Raw genomic sequence first — 17,060 nt, forward strand, 5'->3', positions numbered from 1 at the left:
TCTGCTCTGGGACAAAAGTTTTATTACTCTCACTTTACAGATGAGGAAATGGAGGTTCAGAGAAATTAAGACTTGCTTAAGGCCGTATAGCTAATGGATGCCATCATAGGGGTCTGATCACATCCCCCACACTCTTACCCATTACCCGATGTCAAACAGACAGGCTTCATTTCCTACCTCTGCCACCTTCCGTTGTGTGACCTTGGGAAAAATCACCTAACCTTTATGAGCCTCAGTTTTCTCATCTGTCAAATGGGGCTCGTGACAGCTACCTCCTTCAGGAATAGGGAGAATGACATAGGGAGAGGCTGGGATTGAGCCTTACACATCTCCGTCTCCCCCATGCCCAGCCTGGTGCCTGGTGCACGGCATATTCTCACTCACTGGACATTGAATCCAACTAACCACTGGAGGCCTCCAGCTCTGGGCCCTGACAGATTGGTGTGAACGGCCCAGTGAAGCAGAAACAGCAACTGTCGCAAGCCATTAGGGGTACCCCCCCCACAGCTCACCTCGCCTCCCTCCCTCAGACTCCCTTTGCTGTCTCCACAGCTGGTCACAACCCAAGGGGAGAGAGGCCTGAATCGCAAACAGAACCCACTTCCTCTGCCACCCACCAGGTCCTGACACCTGTTAGTGCCTCTGAGTGCCCCAGCCCACGCTGGCTCTGTACTCTGCTCCATGGGCATAGACCAGTAGCTGGGGATAAGAGCAAGTAGCATGGAGCCAGGGACCTGGGTTCAAATCCTGCTATGCTTCCAGCCAGCTTTGTGACTCTCAGCAGGTTGCTTTCCTTCTGCATGCCAGCTTCTTCCTGTTCCAAATGTGGATACTCACCCTGCTGACTCCACTTGGCAAGGGGATAGAAAGGATCCATGCATGTGAAAACACTTGGAGAGGTTTAACTTTGGCAGGAAGTAGGCTGGAGTAGGAGTTGAGCAGTTCTAATTTGAGTCTGTTTTCTGCCTTTGGATAAGGGGCCTCACTTCTCTTAGCCTCAGTGTCCTTACCCATAAAACGCGCCCTTCTAGCTCTCATGGTCTTTGGTCCTATGAGTTGGATTCTGAGGAACTCACTCCCTGAGCCTTTAGACCCCTCCTCTGAGGAAGAGAACAGCAAAGTCGAGCCCCCACTGATCCCAAGGACGGGCAGGAGGGAAAGTGTAAAGAGGCAAGGACTGTCTTCCTGAGTACCCTGCCTTTCCCCCCTCCCCACCAGGGCCTCCGCTCACCTCCTCTGCCCGCTGGGCCTGAGGATGGTTGTCCAGAAAGGTGCCCTCAAGGACAGAGCCCACAATGGTCAGGCCTTTCCCTGCCTTGAGCTGAGAGGTCAATGAGAGCAGCTGGGGGTGTACCACATTCTGGTCTTGGTCCACACGCACCAGCACCAGCAGCTGTGGCCTGAAGAGGAAGGAAGGTCACATGATCCATCCACCACCCACCCAATCACCACCAACCATAAACCCATACGCCTATTACCATGCACCAGTGAGTTCACTAACCATCTGTCCTCTGTAGCCCCATCCACCTATACCCCCACCCCCCATCCACCCACCTAAACATCCATCCATCCACTTCCTTGAATATCAACCTGTCTAATCCTCTACCCACCCATCTGTCTCTCCATCTGTCTCTCTCATCCCTCCAACCATCCATCCATTCAACCACCCACCCATCTATTTTATCCTTTAGCCACCCACTTATATCCATATTAATTTACCTGCACATGCATTATTCACTTAATTACCATTCATCAACCTACCATTATCCATTCACAAATCTATCTGTGTACCCAACAACCCTCCCATATACAAGGGAGAAACCCCACAAAAACCAGAAATATCTTGTGGAGAGGGGCCCCTTGTAGTCCAGGCTTCCCCCAACAGGTGAGTGTTCTAGGAACCCATCTGTATCATTGCACCAGCTGGTATTGTTGTGAGAGGCTGCGTTTGGCTTCAGTGATTTTTTTTTTTTAAGACTCCTACAACGTGTTTGCCCACTTCATGATGGGTGATTTACGAGCATACCTGTCCACACCACGCTGAGTGTTCATCAGTTTTCAACCAAAAACAGCATGACCCCTGTGCTCTACCCTCCCTATTCACCCTATCTCTCCCCAAGCAACTTTTTTTTTGTTTCCCTAATGAGAAAAGTCCTCAAAGGGAAACGCTTTGCTGATACGGAAGAGGGGAAACAAAAAATGGCAGAAGCACTAAAAGGCATCAAAATCGATGTTTTCAAAATCTGTTCTGAGCAGTGGAAAAACATCTCGATAGGTGTACTGCATCACATGGAGAGCACTTTGAAGGTGACTGAAGTTTAAACGTGCAAGAATAAATACACATTATTTATAAATTCCAGAATTTGGGGGTTCCCCCTCATATACGTGTGTACTTATGTATATACACTCAGCCATCACCCAGCTATCTACCCACTCATCCGCCCAACCACCCATCAATTTAGTAGCATTCTCCAAGCCTCCACTCTGGGCTAGACCCAGTGCTCAGCGTTGGAGACTTCGCAGAGGAATAATGCGCAGGCCTGGGCTGCAGAAGCCCCAGTTTGGCAGAATCACCAAGAGTTCCAGGCTTTGCTCTTGGCGAAGTGAGCCAGAGGGAGATGAATGAGAAGGGACGGACGGGGCTTGCAGAGCAGTCAGTCAGCACCACGGGCCAAGGGGCGGGAGGTGGAGATGTGGACTCCCTTTCTGCCTTCCGTGACCTCTGAGGCCCTCTCTGCCCCTGACTTTCACATGGATAAGATGGAGGGATTGTAGGAATCTACAGATTTCTGAAAGGCCCTGTCACTCTCCAAGTGGATGATTCCATCCCTCCCAGAGCGCGTGCTACCTGATACTATGTTCTTTGTCTCTGTGTACCTTCTCCATGGTACTGGGAGCTCACTATGTCCCCAGAGAACCAGAGAGGGCTTCGCTCGTATCATGCATTCATACATTTAAAAAAAATAATTAATAGAATAAATGAATAGATGGATGGATGGTCAGGAGGCTGGCATGGGAGTAGGTCTGGGAGGACAAATGTCAGGAGCTAGGCCCAGGCTGGGTGCTGCAGGTGGGAAGGTTTCAGATGAGGCTGAGCTGGGGAGGATGAGGTCAAGGACACACCCGTTGTGGCGAGAGCACCACACAGCAGAACAAAGCAGGTGAAGTAGGTCCCACCCTGCTCCCTTCCCCGCTGCCCTCCCCCAGCCTTCACACAGCTGCTCCCACCGCTCACCTCCAGTTCTTGGTGTGTGGGGGCCCTTCCTCCAGGCGTAAGAGGGCATAGCGAGCAGCGCTGAGAGACAGGCCTCGGATCCCGTCACCCCATTCCTTCTCTGCCCTGAGGGCCAGGAAGGGGGCATAGGAGAACAGAAAGCCCGGGAGTGTCAGAGAGGGCTGTCCACACTGAAGTGGCCAGTCCCCGGGGCAGAGCCATCTCCTGCAGGCTCAGAAAGGACATGCATGTCGCTCCTGCCACCTCCGTGTCTCAAAGCTTCAGCCCCTCCTTCTGCTCCTGTCCCCTGTCTCCCCATCTTGCCCCAGGTCACCCCTCCTCCACTCTACCCTCACTTCCTGCCTCATCCCCCCAGCCCCTAACCACCCATCACCAGCACCCCTGGCCCCTGTGGAGCCCTCTCCTCCCTCAGTCCCTCCCAGCCCTCCCTGCCTGCAGCACTTACCCGCGGTACTCGATATACTTGTAGATGAGCCCAGCGATGAGCATGGCCACCAGCGCGTAGTACCAGGAGCAGATGAACATGAGGGCCAGGCACAGGCTCATGCCCAGGAAGGACAGTGTCCTGGACAATGGGAGGAAGAGCCAGCCTCTGAGCCCTGGTGGGGCTGTCACTGATGCCAAGGCTCAGACAGCAAGACTTAGGTGGGGCAGGGCCCAGGGATGCCCAGGACACGATGAGCAGGTCTAGGGGAACTCACACCATCATTCCCATGAGCACCAGGGGGATATGCGCCCTTCTGAATGAATGAGCAGCCACAGACAGGAACCTCCCCATACCCGGCCCAGCTCCTGAGTCACCACCCCTCCTGGTCCCAGTGCCTTAGACATTGCCAGATGGGCTCAGAGGCAGGGTTCTCCAGGGGAGAGCTGGAGGCAGGAACGCCCAGGAGGAGTGTGCCCCCAGGGCGAGGCAGCTGGCGAGGCAGCTGGCAAGTCAGGGGCACTGAGGTGGGAGTCGGGCAGCCTGGCTCTAGTCCAGACAGGCTGTAGTCTTGCGGAGAGGCCTTGGGCCAGTCCCTTCCCCTGTTTAAGCCTCTGTTTCCTTTCCATAGAACAGGCCTGATCATTCCCGCCCTGTCTGTCTCACGGGCCTATTGTGAGGGTGAAGAGCCATACAACAAAGCGAGCAGAAGAACCCCAGCCTCCGCGTAATGAGCACCTTCTGGGCCCTGTAATGCTACGAGGGGCCTGCAATGTGGGGACAGCAGCCACCCCACTTCACAGCTAAGGAAGCTGTTTCCTCCTCCAGACAGACAGCTGGTGAGCATTACGCACAGGGAGGGCTGATCACCGAGACCACTTGTCTGATTATTTGTGTTATATTACTATTTGTGATTATAAGGAAAGCCTGTCTAGGACCTTGCTGGTGCTGGCTGGGCTATGAAAGCCGGAGTTTGGGACCGTTAGCCCTGGGGGGGATGGGCTCGGGTGAGGTGGGCCCTGGTGTGGGGGTGAGGGGAGGGGTCAGTGCCGTGGGCAGCAGGAACGGGGCACCCACCAGTGGTAATAGCGAAAGCGTGGCCTCCAGTTGGGCGTCCTCAGCAGTGTCTGTACCGCACAGGCCAAGTTCACGAACATGTAACACATCAGGAAGAACCTGGAACGCAGAAAGGTCCGGGACAGACAGATGCAGGGAGAGGCAGAAACAGAAAGAGAAACATAGGGAAGGAAAGGGAGAAAGGGGAAAAGAAACTGCGGGGCAGTGGGCAGTGGGGGGTGGGGGGTTGGATCACATTCTGGTGCTTAGGGAGAGGTTCAAAGGCCAAATCCCCTCACAACATACCCTGACACGTGTGGGTATAAAGCTCTTTATAACAAAGGATGACAGTGGGGAGCCCCCTGAGGGTTGTTGACGTGTCTGGGTAGGCTGCCCAGGGTCACAGAGGCAGGACCCAGGTAGAAAGACCCCAGAGCCAGTGGGGAGGGCAGGAGACCAGCACGCACATGGATAGGATAGGGGCGACCTCATCGAGGGACGCAATGAGGATGCCGATCTCGCAGATACAGGCGGTCAGGAGCAAGGCCCAGGTCGGCTCTCCGTTGGCTTTGCCGTGGCCAAAGACCTGAGGACAAGCAACTGTCATGGGAGCCTGAGACCTTCAGGACTTCTTGTGTCTCCTCTAGTCTTGGGGACCAGGGCAGTAAAGGCAGGGGTCCCCTAACTAATGAGGAGGTAGGGAGAGGGTGCTGCATTTCTCATCTTTTAGCGGTGCCCAAGGGGATACCACACTTTTGCTGTATTTCACCCACACTGCCATAGGTACACAAGTGCGATGAAGTTCAAATGCTCCCTTAAGGGGAAAAATGGGGACAGATGGGACAGGAACTACAGGAGGCCAGCAAGCGGCCATGACTGTGTGCCATAAATCCTTTTTCCTCTTTAGCGTCATGGAGAGAGCTGCCCCTTTCTTGCCCTTTGGCTGCCTCCCTGAGTCCCTGCCTGATCACTAGGCCAAAAGAGGGCCATTAATTTTTCCCCTAAAAGCAGACAACTCTGTCCAAAAAGATGGCTTTGACCATAGGCCAAATCCCAAAGAAGGCATAACCAATCTTCCTAGTAGCACAGAGCAGGAGGGCCCCAGAAGGCAGTCAGGGCTTGCAGTGGCCCTGGCTCACCAGGTAGCCTCGCTGGGCAGGGGTGTGGCTGGCTGGGGTAGGGGGTGAACTGTTCTCCCCACTCACTGACCTGCAGAAAGGGCACTATGCCATCCCGGGAGATGGCCTGCAGCAGGCGCGGGGCCCCTGTGAGGCTTTGCAGCCCCGCGCCACAGGTGGAGAAGAAGGACCCAATGACAATCACCCAGGGGGACGGCCAGGCCAGCGTGCCCACCACCAGGTTGCCATTCACAGCTTCACCAAACCTGAAATGAAGCAACAAAGGGACAGAAGATGCTGGGTGAGCAAGGCCACCTGGATTTTCAAGGCAGGTCTCCCACGCCAACTTCAGGACCGGCACTGTACCCACCACAGAGCCAGGTCTGTAGGGGCAAAGGCAGAGACAAAGCCCCCAATGCCCTGGGCACTTCCTGGCTGCGTGGTTTGGGCCAGTCATTTAACCTCTCCTGACCTCACTTTCCTCGCCTGGGAGACAAGCATCATTATAAACCCATCTCATACCACAGGTGAGAGGAAAAGAGGAAACAGATGTGTAGAATGCTTAGCATAGTGCCTGGAACATGGTAGTAATAGCGAGTCTAGTAAATGGTCAGTCGTACAATTTTACGTGGTCCTGGGCAAATCCCTTAACCTGTTAGAACCTCAGTGTCTCCGTCGGAAAAGTGGGGGTTCTAGCCTCCTCAGCATGTGATGTGAGAATCAAAGAAAAGCATCTTCTAACAAGGACACTGTCTTAGAAAGGAAGACGCCGCCTCAGGAGGCAGGCAGAGCCCTGTCCCTGAAGTGAGCAAGCAGCAGCGTGCTCGGAGGGGCGGCAGCTGAAGCACTTCAAGGATCAGATGCTGGGTTACACTGGATGACCTGCTGGATCCCGTGCAATCCTGTGGGAGGTCCCTGGTTGAATAAAATGAGATAAGTGGAGGTAGAGTTGCCCTAAAAGCTAATTGGTGTAACATATGCAAATCATCCATTTGACCAGGTCACTCCTCGGCTTAAAACCCTTCAGAGTTTCTCCCATTTTTTACTAAAATAAAGCTCCAATTTCCTGGTACCAACTGGCTCCAGCCTAGGTCTCCAGCCTCATGCCCCCCTTCCCCCACCTAACAGAAGCCAGGATGGCAATGAAGAAACCAGCTCCCGGGGTAGGACCACCTACCTCACCCTCGGGGAGTGTAGGCGCACACCCTTCAGAAGGGGGTGCTCCAGAGCTCTAACTGCTTGTAGCTACGGGCACCTGTGTGTGTGTACACGCACATAGCTGTTTCTCTCCCCCGCCTTTATTCATGCCATTCCCACTGTCTGGAATGCCCCTCCCCATCCCAGCCACCTAAGGGATCTCTACCCGACATTTAATTTGGGAAGGATAAATGAGAAACGCTTATAAGGCATTTCTAGCATCACCTCCTCCTCCCCCGCCATCTGAGGACTGGATTGCAGCCTCCAAAGCCCGGGGGCCTTGTTTCGTCACCACCCCTACTGCTCTGCATCCCAGGTCTGTCGAAAAAGTACAGTTACCACCCCCAAAGAGCTCCTTCAGGGCAAAAACCGTGGGTTATTTCTCTTTATTCTTCACAGAACCCTGGACAGTGACCAACACATAGACATTCAGGAAATACTCAATGATTTCATAGATTGTAAAGAAAAAAAAGTGTCATTATCCTAAAGGAAATGAGACGCCATTCAAGCTTCTTGGGCTGGAGTGATATAAAAGGGATGAAACATAAGAAGCTGAGTTGGCAGGCATTTCCCCTTCACATCCCTCCCGCAGGGCCCCTTGCACAGGTTCAGCACCCCTGTCAGGTCTGTCTCCCAGGACTTGTACCCCTACGCCCACCCCCCAGAACAGGGTCAGCCCTGATTCCCTTACTTACTTGTCCCGCAGGACGACCCCCTCAATGCAGGCCCCGAACAGAACAACGGAGCTGATGTCTGCAGCAGAGGATGAAGGAAAATTCCCAGCATGGCATCCCCCTTCATCACCACCCCTCCCGAGCCAGCAGGTAAGGCAGCAGCTGCCTCTCTCTATCCCTCTGGGTCCACAGTGGTCCCAACCCAGCAGTACAGGATACAGACAGCAGAGGTGGTGGCAATGGCCAGGATGGTGCCGGTGGGAATTGACTTCTGGGCATCCCGCAGGTCCCCGGAGCGATTAGAACCAGCCATGATCCCTGTGAACAGAGCAGCTAGGACAGGAGCCACAGGAGACCAGACAGACTGGGAAGAGAAGACCCCAGCCTCGGAGTCAGGAAGCCTGGGGTCTGATCTTGCCATAGAGATCTGTGTGAGGACTTGTGTAGTACACTTGGCTTTTCCTGGCCTTAATTCCCTCATCTGTCCAGTGGGAACTGAATTGTTGGCTTCTGCCTTTGTGATGGGGCTTTTGGACTAAGAAATTCCCCCACGTAATCATTGACTGCCTCCTACCCATCTACTCCCAGGCACAGTCCTCCCTCTCTGAGCTCCCCTTCACCTGTGACCGAGGGGAAGTAGATGCCAACCAGCAGCGTGAAGTAGGAGGTCATATCGCTGAAGACATAGGGATGGTCCATGTCAACAGGGGTGCCATCAGCCAGGCCCACTGAGGGCATCCCACGCCTCTCCACAATCACCCCCTTGGTCAGGTAGGAGCTCCAGAGGTTCTCTGTGGGGCAGACAGAACAAGATACTCAGGAAAGACCAGAAGTCAGAGTGCCACAGATCTGGGGCCAGGAGGTGGGGGTGGGCAAAAAGGATGATCAAGGTCAACCACCTCTCACTCCCCGTGGGTCTTAGCTCCATTTTATCTCGACTGACATTTCCTAAGCTCCTGCTTTGGGCCAGGCCACACAAAGGGGCTTTGCACGAGTCAGATTTGGTCTTTGCTCTCAGATAGCCCAGTCTACTGGGGCAAAAAGACACACTTATCTCAGACTGATTCAATACCCCAAATTGATCCCACACCCACCCACCCCAAACCAGCTCCCTTCCTGGATCCCTTAGCTCAGTAAATGCCATTAGCATCAATTCAGACACCTTGGTATTGCCCTTGACTGCTCCCTCTCCCCATCTCCATTTCAAATCCATCTTCAACTCCTGTCGTTTTCTCCTCCTAAATATTTCTCAAATAGATCCCTTCTCTCCTTTCAGAGGTTCCTCCACTTTGGCACTATTGGCATCTGGGTCTAGGTCATTCTTGATTGTGGAGGGCTGTCCTACAACATTGTAGGATGTTTGGCAACATTCTGAGATCAACATGCTAAATGCCAGTAATAAGCCTCCAATTGTGATAACAAGAACTGTCTCCAGATATTGCCACATGTCCCCTGGGTGGGCAGAACAGCCTTGGTGAAGAACCACTGCTCCATTCCACTGACATCTGTCCATCAGTCTAGGTCAGGAAACCATCATCCCTCACCTGGACCTAGTGTCGCCTCTTTCTGGACTCCCTGCCTCTGTCATCTCCCCATTTTAGCCCATACACATTAGAAGCAAAGGTGAACCTTCAGAAATGGCAAGCTGGCCATGTCCCTCACTTACTCAAGACCCTTTGGTGGCTTTTCATTGCCCTCAGAACACAATCCAAACACTTCAACACGGCTTCCAAGACCCACCATAGTCTGGCTCATGCTGGCCTCCCCAGCATCATTTCTTGCCCACCTTCTTTTTCACTCTGTGCCCCAGTCATTACAAATTACTTGTGGTTGGAAGGACACAATATGCTCTTCCGTGTCTGCATGCTTTTAGGCAAGCTATTCTTCTGCCTGTGATTCCTTTATTCTCTTAATATCGCTGAAAATCTCCTATTTGTCCTTCAGAAGCTTTCTCAGATGAGTCCAGGAAACCTTGTCTCTCCACCTGATATACACAACCACTCCCTCTCCTGGGAGGTCTCTGTTCACTGAATGCACATCTGTGCATATTTGCGAACACATCTGGGTCTGCGGTTAGACTCCTCCTAGCTGTTGTGGTCCTGGGTTTTAGCACAGTGCTAGGCACTTAGTAGGTGCTTGTTAAACTAACGGCTTTCCTTTATATTAGATGATGAGACACCTAAAGGCTCCTCTTCATCTCTACCCCTCCATGACCCCAAGAAGAGAACGTGGTCCAGAGTAGGTGATCAATTAAAACTGATTGAATTTAACTGAATCCCAAGTAGAGTCCCTTAATCCTAACCATTTAACCCAGAATCCCTGCAGCGCTCCCTGGGCAGCAACCCTCTTCCCTCCCCCAGACCTTTGATGAGGCCACTGGCAGCGCCAGGAATGCCCTGGATCTCCGTGACATTGTTTCGGGTGAAGTACTCATCACAGGTGGCATTGAGAAAGCGAGAGGAACAGAAAAGGCCCCAGAGCCGTGTGGTCACCGTCTCATTTCCTTCCCAAGCCAGCTTGGCACAGACATCAAAGCCGTGGCGAGACAGAGTGCGGTTCCCCAGGAGGCAGATCCTAGGGAGAGAAACAAGGAAGGAGGATGGCAAGGGACATAACCTTGCCCTAACTTCATAGCACAACCGGCAGGGGAGCTCTAAGAAACACAGATGCCAGGGCCTCACATCCAGAGATTCTTATTTAATTGGGATGGAGCCCAGAATCGATGGTTGTTGTTTTCTTTCAAAGCTCCGGGAAAGTAATTCCAATATGCAGCCACCGCGGTAAGCCACCGCTTTAGCGCAATGCTGTGCTTCAGCACCATGGACAGCAGTCTCCGTGTGCCGCCCCTCTGGGCAGTGAGTGGGACGTAGGGGACTCTGTCCTAGAGAGAGAGGAAGGACCACCAGAGATCTGAGCTCCTAGACCTTCTCTTCTGTGTGCTTTCTCATGATAGAAAAAGTGTTTAACACTAAGTGGTTGCCCCATTCCAGGAGGCTGTCCCCTCGCCCCAAATGTTTCTCCAACACTGTGTTTTTCCTTCCAGAAATCATTCCACTTAGTTCTTCCTCCGTTCATCCTCACCAGCGAGCATCTGGCTGTCACCAGGGAAACTGTGCCCACTTCCAGAAACATGATCCCACCCTGAATAGACTGACCCCAAACTAGAAGAGGTTTTTCTCTCCCCAGGGAGGTTGCTCTGAATTCACAACCCCTCAGATTCTGAGAGATGGGAACGAGGGGTTGGCAGACACCGGTGTGCGGACCCTGGAACCGGGCCAGGGAGCAGGAGGACGACGCCTGGGGCTCAGCGCAGCAGCACTTACGGGAAGTTGGGCGGGTCAAAGGCAGATTTGATGACCCCAGCATAGATGGCCAGGATGGAGAGGATGACGCAACCCAGGAAGACAAGGGCAAACTTGTTGACATACTTGACACCCACAAACACCACGGTGGCCATGCAGGTGAGCACACAGGTGCCATACACACGCATGTTGTTCAACATGGCTGCTGCTTCCCCGCTGGCGTCTTCTGCCTTAAAAATGGCCATAGCTGGGAAGAGGTAAGCCTATGGGCAAGGGACAAGGAGGACGTGCAAGTCACTCAGTAAGAACCAACTGGGAATCACCCCAAGAAAATAACCTGAACTGCAGATAGGGCTTTGGAGAAGCAAATTTACAGGAGTGCAAGACTAGAAATGCCATCCGATGGTAGGGGAATGGTTAAGAAAAGCATGGGTTAGCCTGCAAGGACTATTACACAGTCATGAAAAGTGATATTGCAGAGATGTTGGGAGCAATTTTAACTTCTGTTATTTTTGCTATCACATATAATTCTTAATGGTTATTTATTGTTTTTATTATTTCTAATAGAAATAAATAAACTAGATAGTCATCATTAGAAAATTGGGTGAATAAATTATGACATTCCCATATAGACTATGGAAATTCTGCACCTTGCAGAAAATTGGAAAAATATCAAAGAATATAAAAAAAGAAACAACAGTCTCTCAACAACAGCATTTCAGAAGGATAAATAGATTTATATGAACTGACTCAAAAAGCTATCCATGTTATACTAGGTAAAAATAATCAAGTTTTTTAATGTGTTTATGATCTCATTTTTGTAAATATTTATGTGTACTTATATGTAAACATATACACATATATGCATAATGATGTCTGTATATGTAGGTACATCAAAATATTAACAGTAGTTTTTCCTGAATGATGGAAATATGAAGAATCTTTTTTTCACATTTGTATTTTCTATAAAACTTCTCTACTAAATATTAATATGTTTATATTCTTACAGAATTTATTTTCATTTGTAAATTATATTTACAAAGAGAATTTTGAGTTTTTTAGGGAAATCTGTACAATTATATTTTACAAGGACAGAATACAATATCACACAGAAAAAACTAGAAGAAAATACACCCAAATGTTTATCTTCTTTGAGTGACTGTTATTTCTTTTTTTACATTCTTTGATAGTTTTCCAATTTTATGCAAGGGGCAGAATTGCTTTTATAATAACTTTTAAATGATTTGGCTTTCTAAACATTATAAAGGTCTATTATTATACTCTCATAATGTGGCTTTTTGGGTCTTTTATTCCCCATCCATTGTACTCCTCCATTCTGCCCCCACACCAGAAGCTGTGACATCTTTTAGTCCTAGTTTTCCAAAGCAGTGTGGTAGAGTGGACAAGCACTGGCTTTGGGGTCAGAAAGACAAGGGTTCACACCCGTTCCACACATTCATATCCCTTCCTTAAATTTTCTGAGCCTTGCTTTCTTCATCTGTAAAATGGGGTGTCTTCTAACTTGTGGGAGAGTCAGGGATAAAATAAAATGATGCATTGCAGGGCCAAGGGCCTGGATAAAGTAGGGGCTTGGGAAATGTCAGCCCCACTTTCTATGTAGCAAGAAACCCTCCTCAGCTCCCACCTCCTCCTGGAGGGGCGGGAAGAACGGAGACCAAGTCAGCAGCCATCCCCTTCAAACTGTGCCTGAAGACCCGTGTGCTCAACACCACACTGCTCCTGACAGGTCTCTTCACTTGGCTCCCTCGCCGCCTCCTTTCCTGTTGCCATCCGCCTGCCGTCAGGCCTCTACAGTGCCCATTCAGAGAGGACTTACACAGGCCCTGGCATGTGGTCCGCAGCCACAGAATGGTTGCCACCATGGAGCATGGCTATTTTTATATCTCCCATGCTTTTACTCCTATCAACCCACCTCTGCACTTGATAGCTGAGTGACCTTGAGCAAGTCATTTCACCTCTCTGAGCTTCTCATTGGTACAATGGGCATGATAATACTTAAACTTCATGAGGATTCAAGAAAATGACTGTGAAGCACTTGGGACTCTGCTGAGAGCCCAGTGGATGCCTGATAAATGGCAGCTGTTCATGTTACATAATTACTGCATCTTGGCTCCCCAGCTAGACTGTGAACTCTTTAAAGACAGAACCCTGTCTGATTTCCCTTTGGCCTCGCCGAGTGGCCTGTAGGAGGTGTCGAGGGAGCATTGGTTAACTGACCGACAGCCTGGGGCCCCACACCTCCTCCTCAGCCCCTCTCACCAGCAGGATTTCGATGGTGCCCAGGATGTACATGGCCCCAGCAAAGGTAGTGCCCAGGTAGAAGCAGAGGCCCACGGCGCCGCCAAACTCTGGGCCCAGAGACCTGGAAATCATGTAGTAGGAGCCGCCAGCTGCAGAAAGAACTCAGTATCAGCAAGAGGTTCAAGGGGCACTGTGCTGCTGTTGGGGCTGAGGGGGCTCAGGGATAGAGGCACAGAGGGGATTGTTCAGGGCCTCATGGGCCTTACAGGCTGCAGCCCTAGGACTGGTGGGGGAAGCAGTTAGCCACTCTCAGGGGGGTTTGCAGCACTAATTACCATGTTGCTTATCACCCCTCTAAAGAGGTTGTGGCTCAGAAAATGGAATGACGGAGGGAGGATCTCAGGTAAAGGGAGAGCTTGCATTGCCCTGTCCAGCACCATCAACTGCCTCCCTCATCTCCCCTTTAATAGAACTGTCCCCACCTACCCCACAAACATCATAGCCCAGTCTCCAGTCCTGCTACACAGCCTCTCTTGGGTCCTAATGGCCCCCAAAGCCCAGGGCACTATCCCTCCTTCCAACAATCCAGGCTACCCCCCAACCATTCAAGCCCCATCTGCTCCAAGAAGCCCCCCATCACATACCAGGCACAACACCGTTGGTTGCAATTGCACTCATGGAGATGGCCGTGAGCATCGTCTGTGAGGACAGAAGTCATCAGAGTGGCGGCTGGAGTGGGGGCCACAGTGGCCTGGGTGGGGGCCAAGCCTTATGGCCCATTAATACCCGCCAAACCCACAAGTCCTCTTCCACTGAGCTTCTCCCTGGTCCTGTTCCAACTTCTACTGCTGCCAAGTCCTTCTTGTCAAGAAAAGCTCTTATTCACCATTCAATGGGCCTAGCACAAGCTACAGCATCAGAGAGCTCTGGAAATCCCAGCCTGGCCTCTGACCAGCTGTCTGGCCTGAGACAAGTCACTTCGCTCTCTAAGCCTCAGTTTCTTCATCTACAGAATAGGGTACCAGCTTCAGCACCGGCTCCCTCACACGCACAGGTGGCTCAGGGTCAGGTGTCCAAAAATGGAACTGCGATGATAGGTAGGGGTCTATGAATATTTGATGTTTCAGAGAGGATAGGAAAAATTCTGTTACAAAGTCATTTGTGACACATAATCCCATTTTTTGTGAATCTGGACCTACCAAATGTTAACTGTTGTGGGATCATGGGTGAATTTTCTTTCTTTCTGTGCACCTATCTTTTCCATCAATGAATCAGCATTACTTGTGTAATTACACACATGCGCACACACATCCAGGTGAAAACTGGTTACTAGCCATCAGGGACCAGCCTGCGAGAGGCAGGCAGGACTGGTCAGACCTCATTTACTCTCAAAGATCATACGAAGTGGTTCCTATAAAAAGCTCAGGTCTCACTCTTCCACCTCCCCCTCCCACCCCCAGGTCCCTGCTCAGCCCAGCTGTCAGAGGGCGGTAGAGGGGAGGTGTCACTCACACAGGAGCAGCAGATGAACACCATGCAGAAGGACTCCATGATGCCTGCGATGCCCACCACCCAAGTGAGCCGCAGGAAGAGGATGACACCAAAGATGTTCTGCAGGCACGGTAGGTACACGCCCATGAAGGTGCCCATGCGTGGGGCCTGCCAGGAGGCCAGTGTCAGTTTCTGCAGCCCCTGACCACTATGACACCCCCAGGCCCACTCCTTCTCACCCATTCCTTCATATCCCACTTTCCTATTCTCTCCATCCCCATCCCTTCATCCCTCTTCCTTCTGATTCTTATCCCCCACCCTCCTCCCATCTCCCAGCCTTATACCTGCATCACCCCTCCTGCAAGCCAACCCCTCCCCCCTTCCATCTCTAGCCCTCATCTCCCATCCCTTCCTCTGCCTCTGCCCCCAGCTCCTATTGCTCTGCCTCCATCATGCATCCTTCCATCTGAATCTACTTTTCCTCCCCAATATTTTCTTCCCCAAGGCCCTCACCTGCACTGGCTTCTTTCTTCCCCCCTCATTGTTTTCTGCCTCTTCATGCTCCCTACTTCCCTGGGGCAGGTTCGTGTAGTTGGCAAGGCCACTGAGCAGGGAGGACACCATGGGGCTGGTGTCCATCTCCTCCTGTGGAGGGAAGGTGGTAGTTTTAGGACACTGAGGTCTAGGGGAGGGAGTGGGGTAAATTAGACAGTAGGAGGCGGAGATATGTAGGGACAAAGAAGCAAACAATTGAGATTGGGGTGAGATGAGGAAGGAGGAAGAATAGACAAGAGAACAGGGAAAGAGAATGGTAGGATGGAAAGAGAGGGTGGCAGGGATAAAGGGAAGGAGAAGGAGACGGGGGAGGCCCAAGAAAGAAGGCGGACCTGACTGGAAGATGGAGGGGAGGGAGGGTACTCTTCCCTAGAGAGGAAGGGTGGTCCTGGTGAATGGGGAGATAGGTGTGGGGGCCCAACACCCCGGGCAACCCACCTCAAACAGGGCCATGTTCTTGCCATCGTACTCCTTTCCCTTCTCTGTGTCGGTGCTGTTGATGAAGGGACTGCTCTCCTTGGGGTTGCCATCACCTGAAAAGGCAGAGGAGTCAGGGTTCTGGCACCAAGTGGCTGCCATCCATCTGCCTGGGCCAGTGCAGCTAGGTGGCCACGTGACTCTCTGACCCTCAGTTTGCACATTGAAAACATGGAGCTAATACCACCTCCCTCGCAGAATTTTAGTTGACAATATGTATATAAAGAGCCCAGTGCGGTCCTTGGCACACACTGGGTATTCAATAAACATGTGGGTGCTTCCTTACTCTTGGGGGTCCTACTGTATTCATTAGGGCACCCTAGACTCTCCAGGATGCCCTCCTTGACCATAACTGGGCCCATCCTGGTGTTTTGGAATGGAAGCATGTTCTTTCCTGGTGGGGGGGAGTGCAAGGGGAAGGAGGCAGAGAACACTACAGCCTGAGGTCTCAAGGGTACTCCACCTCTTAGAAATGTGACCCCTTTTGGCACCTCCTATGCCCCTCATTTGTCTTCAATCAACATGTATTTGCTGGATGTTTGCCATGTGCCAAGTCAGCACAAGGATGGGAGGAGCGTAAACAGCAGCATAAGACACCATTCCTGCCCTCGGGGAACCCAAGGGTGAGGGAGATGAACCAGTAACCAGGAATTCCCAGCCCAGAGTGCTGAGTTCTGTGGTAGAAGATGAATAAGGGACCATAGGAACTCAGGAGAAGCATTCAGCCCAGCCAGAGAGGTCAGGGAAGGCTTCCCAGAGGAAGTGACGTGTCAGCTGAGAACTGAAGGATGAGTAAGAGCCAGACTGGGAGGGAGGCGGGAGGGTGTTCCAGGCAGATAGAATGGCAGAACAGTGTGTCCGATGGCCCAGAGGTGAGAATGAGCAGAGTGGGCTAGAGGAGCTGAAAATTTTGACCTGGCTGGAGCCTGAGGAAGGAGCATGGGGATGGGTGGGCCTGAAGTATGGGGCGTGGCAGGTGGAAAGATGAGCCTGGTAGGGCAAATGTGGGCTGGGTCCTTACACAATTAGCAGGCCACATTAAAGATTTTGGACCCCATCCAGAGGACGAAGGGAAGTCATTGAAGAGTTTCAGGCAAAGAAGTGCCATGAACAGACTTGGATTTTAGAATAATCACTCTGACCTTTAGATAAAGAACACAGACGCTAGTTAGGGACTTTCAGTAATCCAGGCAGAGCTGATGGCCCAGACCTGAGCCATGCAGGACAGTGGACAGACTCGAGAGTGATTGGCACATATCTCTGTGCCAG

General features: G+C 51.7%; 1 protein-coding gene across 2 annotated transcripts in view; it reads right to left on the reverse strand.

Moving 5' to 3' along the window:
* Positions 1 to 17,060, reverse strand: part of SLC12A5 (solute carrier family 12 member 5) — a 37,411-nt gene that overhangs the window by 8,193 nt on the left and 12,158 nt on the right. For both annotated transcript variants that reach the window (XM_024559356.3, XM_024559357.3), the window contains exons 2-17: positions 15,753 to 15,847; positions 15,273 to 15,404; positions 14,781 to 14,927; positions 13,913 to 13,967; positions 13,287 to 13,417; positions 11,028 to 11,269; positions 10,067 to 10,278; positions 8,325 to 8,495; positions 7,924 to 8,022; positions 7,726 to 7,783; positions 5,925 to 6,099; positions 5,183 to 5,301; positions 4,737 to 4,835; positions 3,681 to 3,800; positions 3,236 to 3,340; positions 1,232 to 1,400 (exon numbers count right to left, since the gene is read on the reverse strand). In XM_024559356.3, coding sequence (XP_024415124.1) covers positions 1,232 to 1,400; positions 3,236 to 3,340; positions 3,681 to 3,800; positions 4,737 to 4,835; positions 5,183 to 5,301; positions 5,925 to 6,099; positions 7,726 to 7,783; positions 7,924 to 8,022; positions 8,325 to 8,495; positions 10,067 to 10,278; positions 11,028 to 11,269; positions 13,287 to 13,417; positions 13,913 to 13,967; positions 14,781 to 14,927; positions 15,273 to 15,404; positions 15,753 to 15,847 — 2,129 coding nt within the window. The remainder of the gene's footprint in view (positions 1 to 1,231; positions 1,401 to 3,235; positions 3,341 to 3,680; positions 3,801 to 4,736; positions 4,836 to 5,182; positions 5,302 to 5,924; positions 6,100 to 7,725; positions 7,784 to 7,923; positions 8,023 to 8,324; positions 8,496 to 10,066; positions 10,279 to 11,027; positions 11,270 to 13,286; positions 13,418 to 13,912; positions 13,968 to 14,780; positions 14,928 to 15,272; positions 15,405 to 15,752; positions 15,848 to 17,060) is intronic.

This window comes from Desmodus rotundus, chromosome 6 (genome assembly GCF_022682495.2).
Source record: "Desmodus rotundus isolate HL8 chromosome 6, HLdesRot8A.1, whole genome shotgun sequence".
Classification (NCBI taxonomy): domain Eukaryota; kingdom Metazoa; phylum Chordata; class Mammalia; order Chiroptera; family Phyllostomidae; genus Desmodus; species Desmodus rotundus.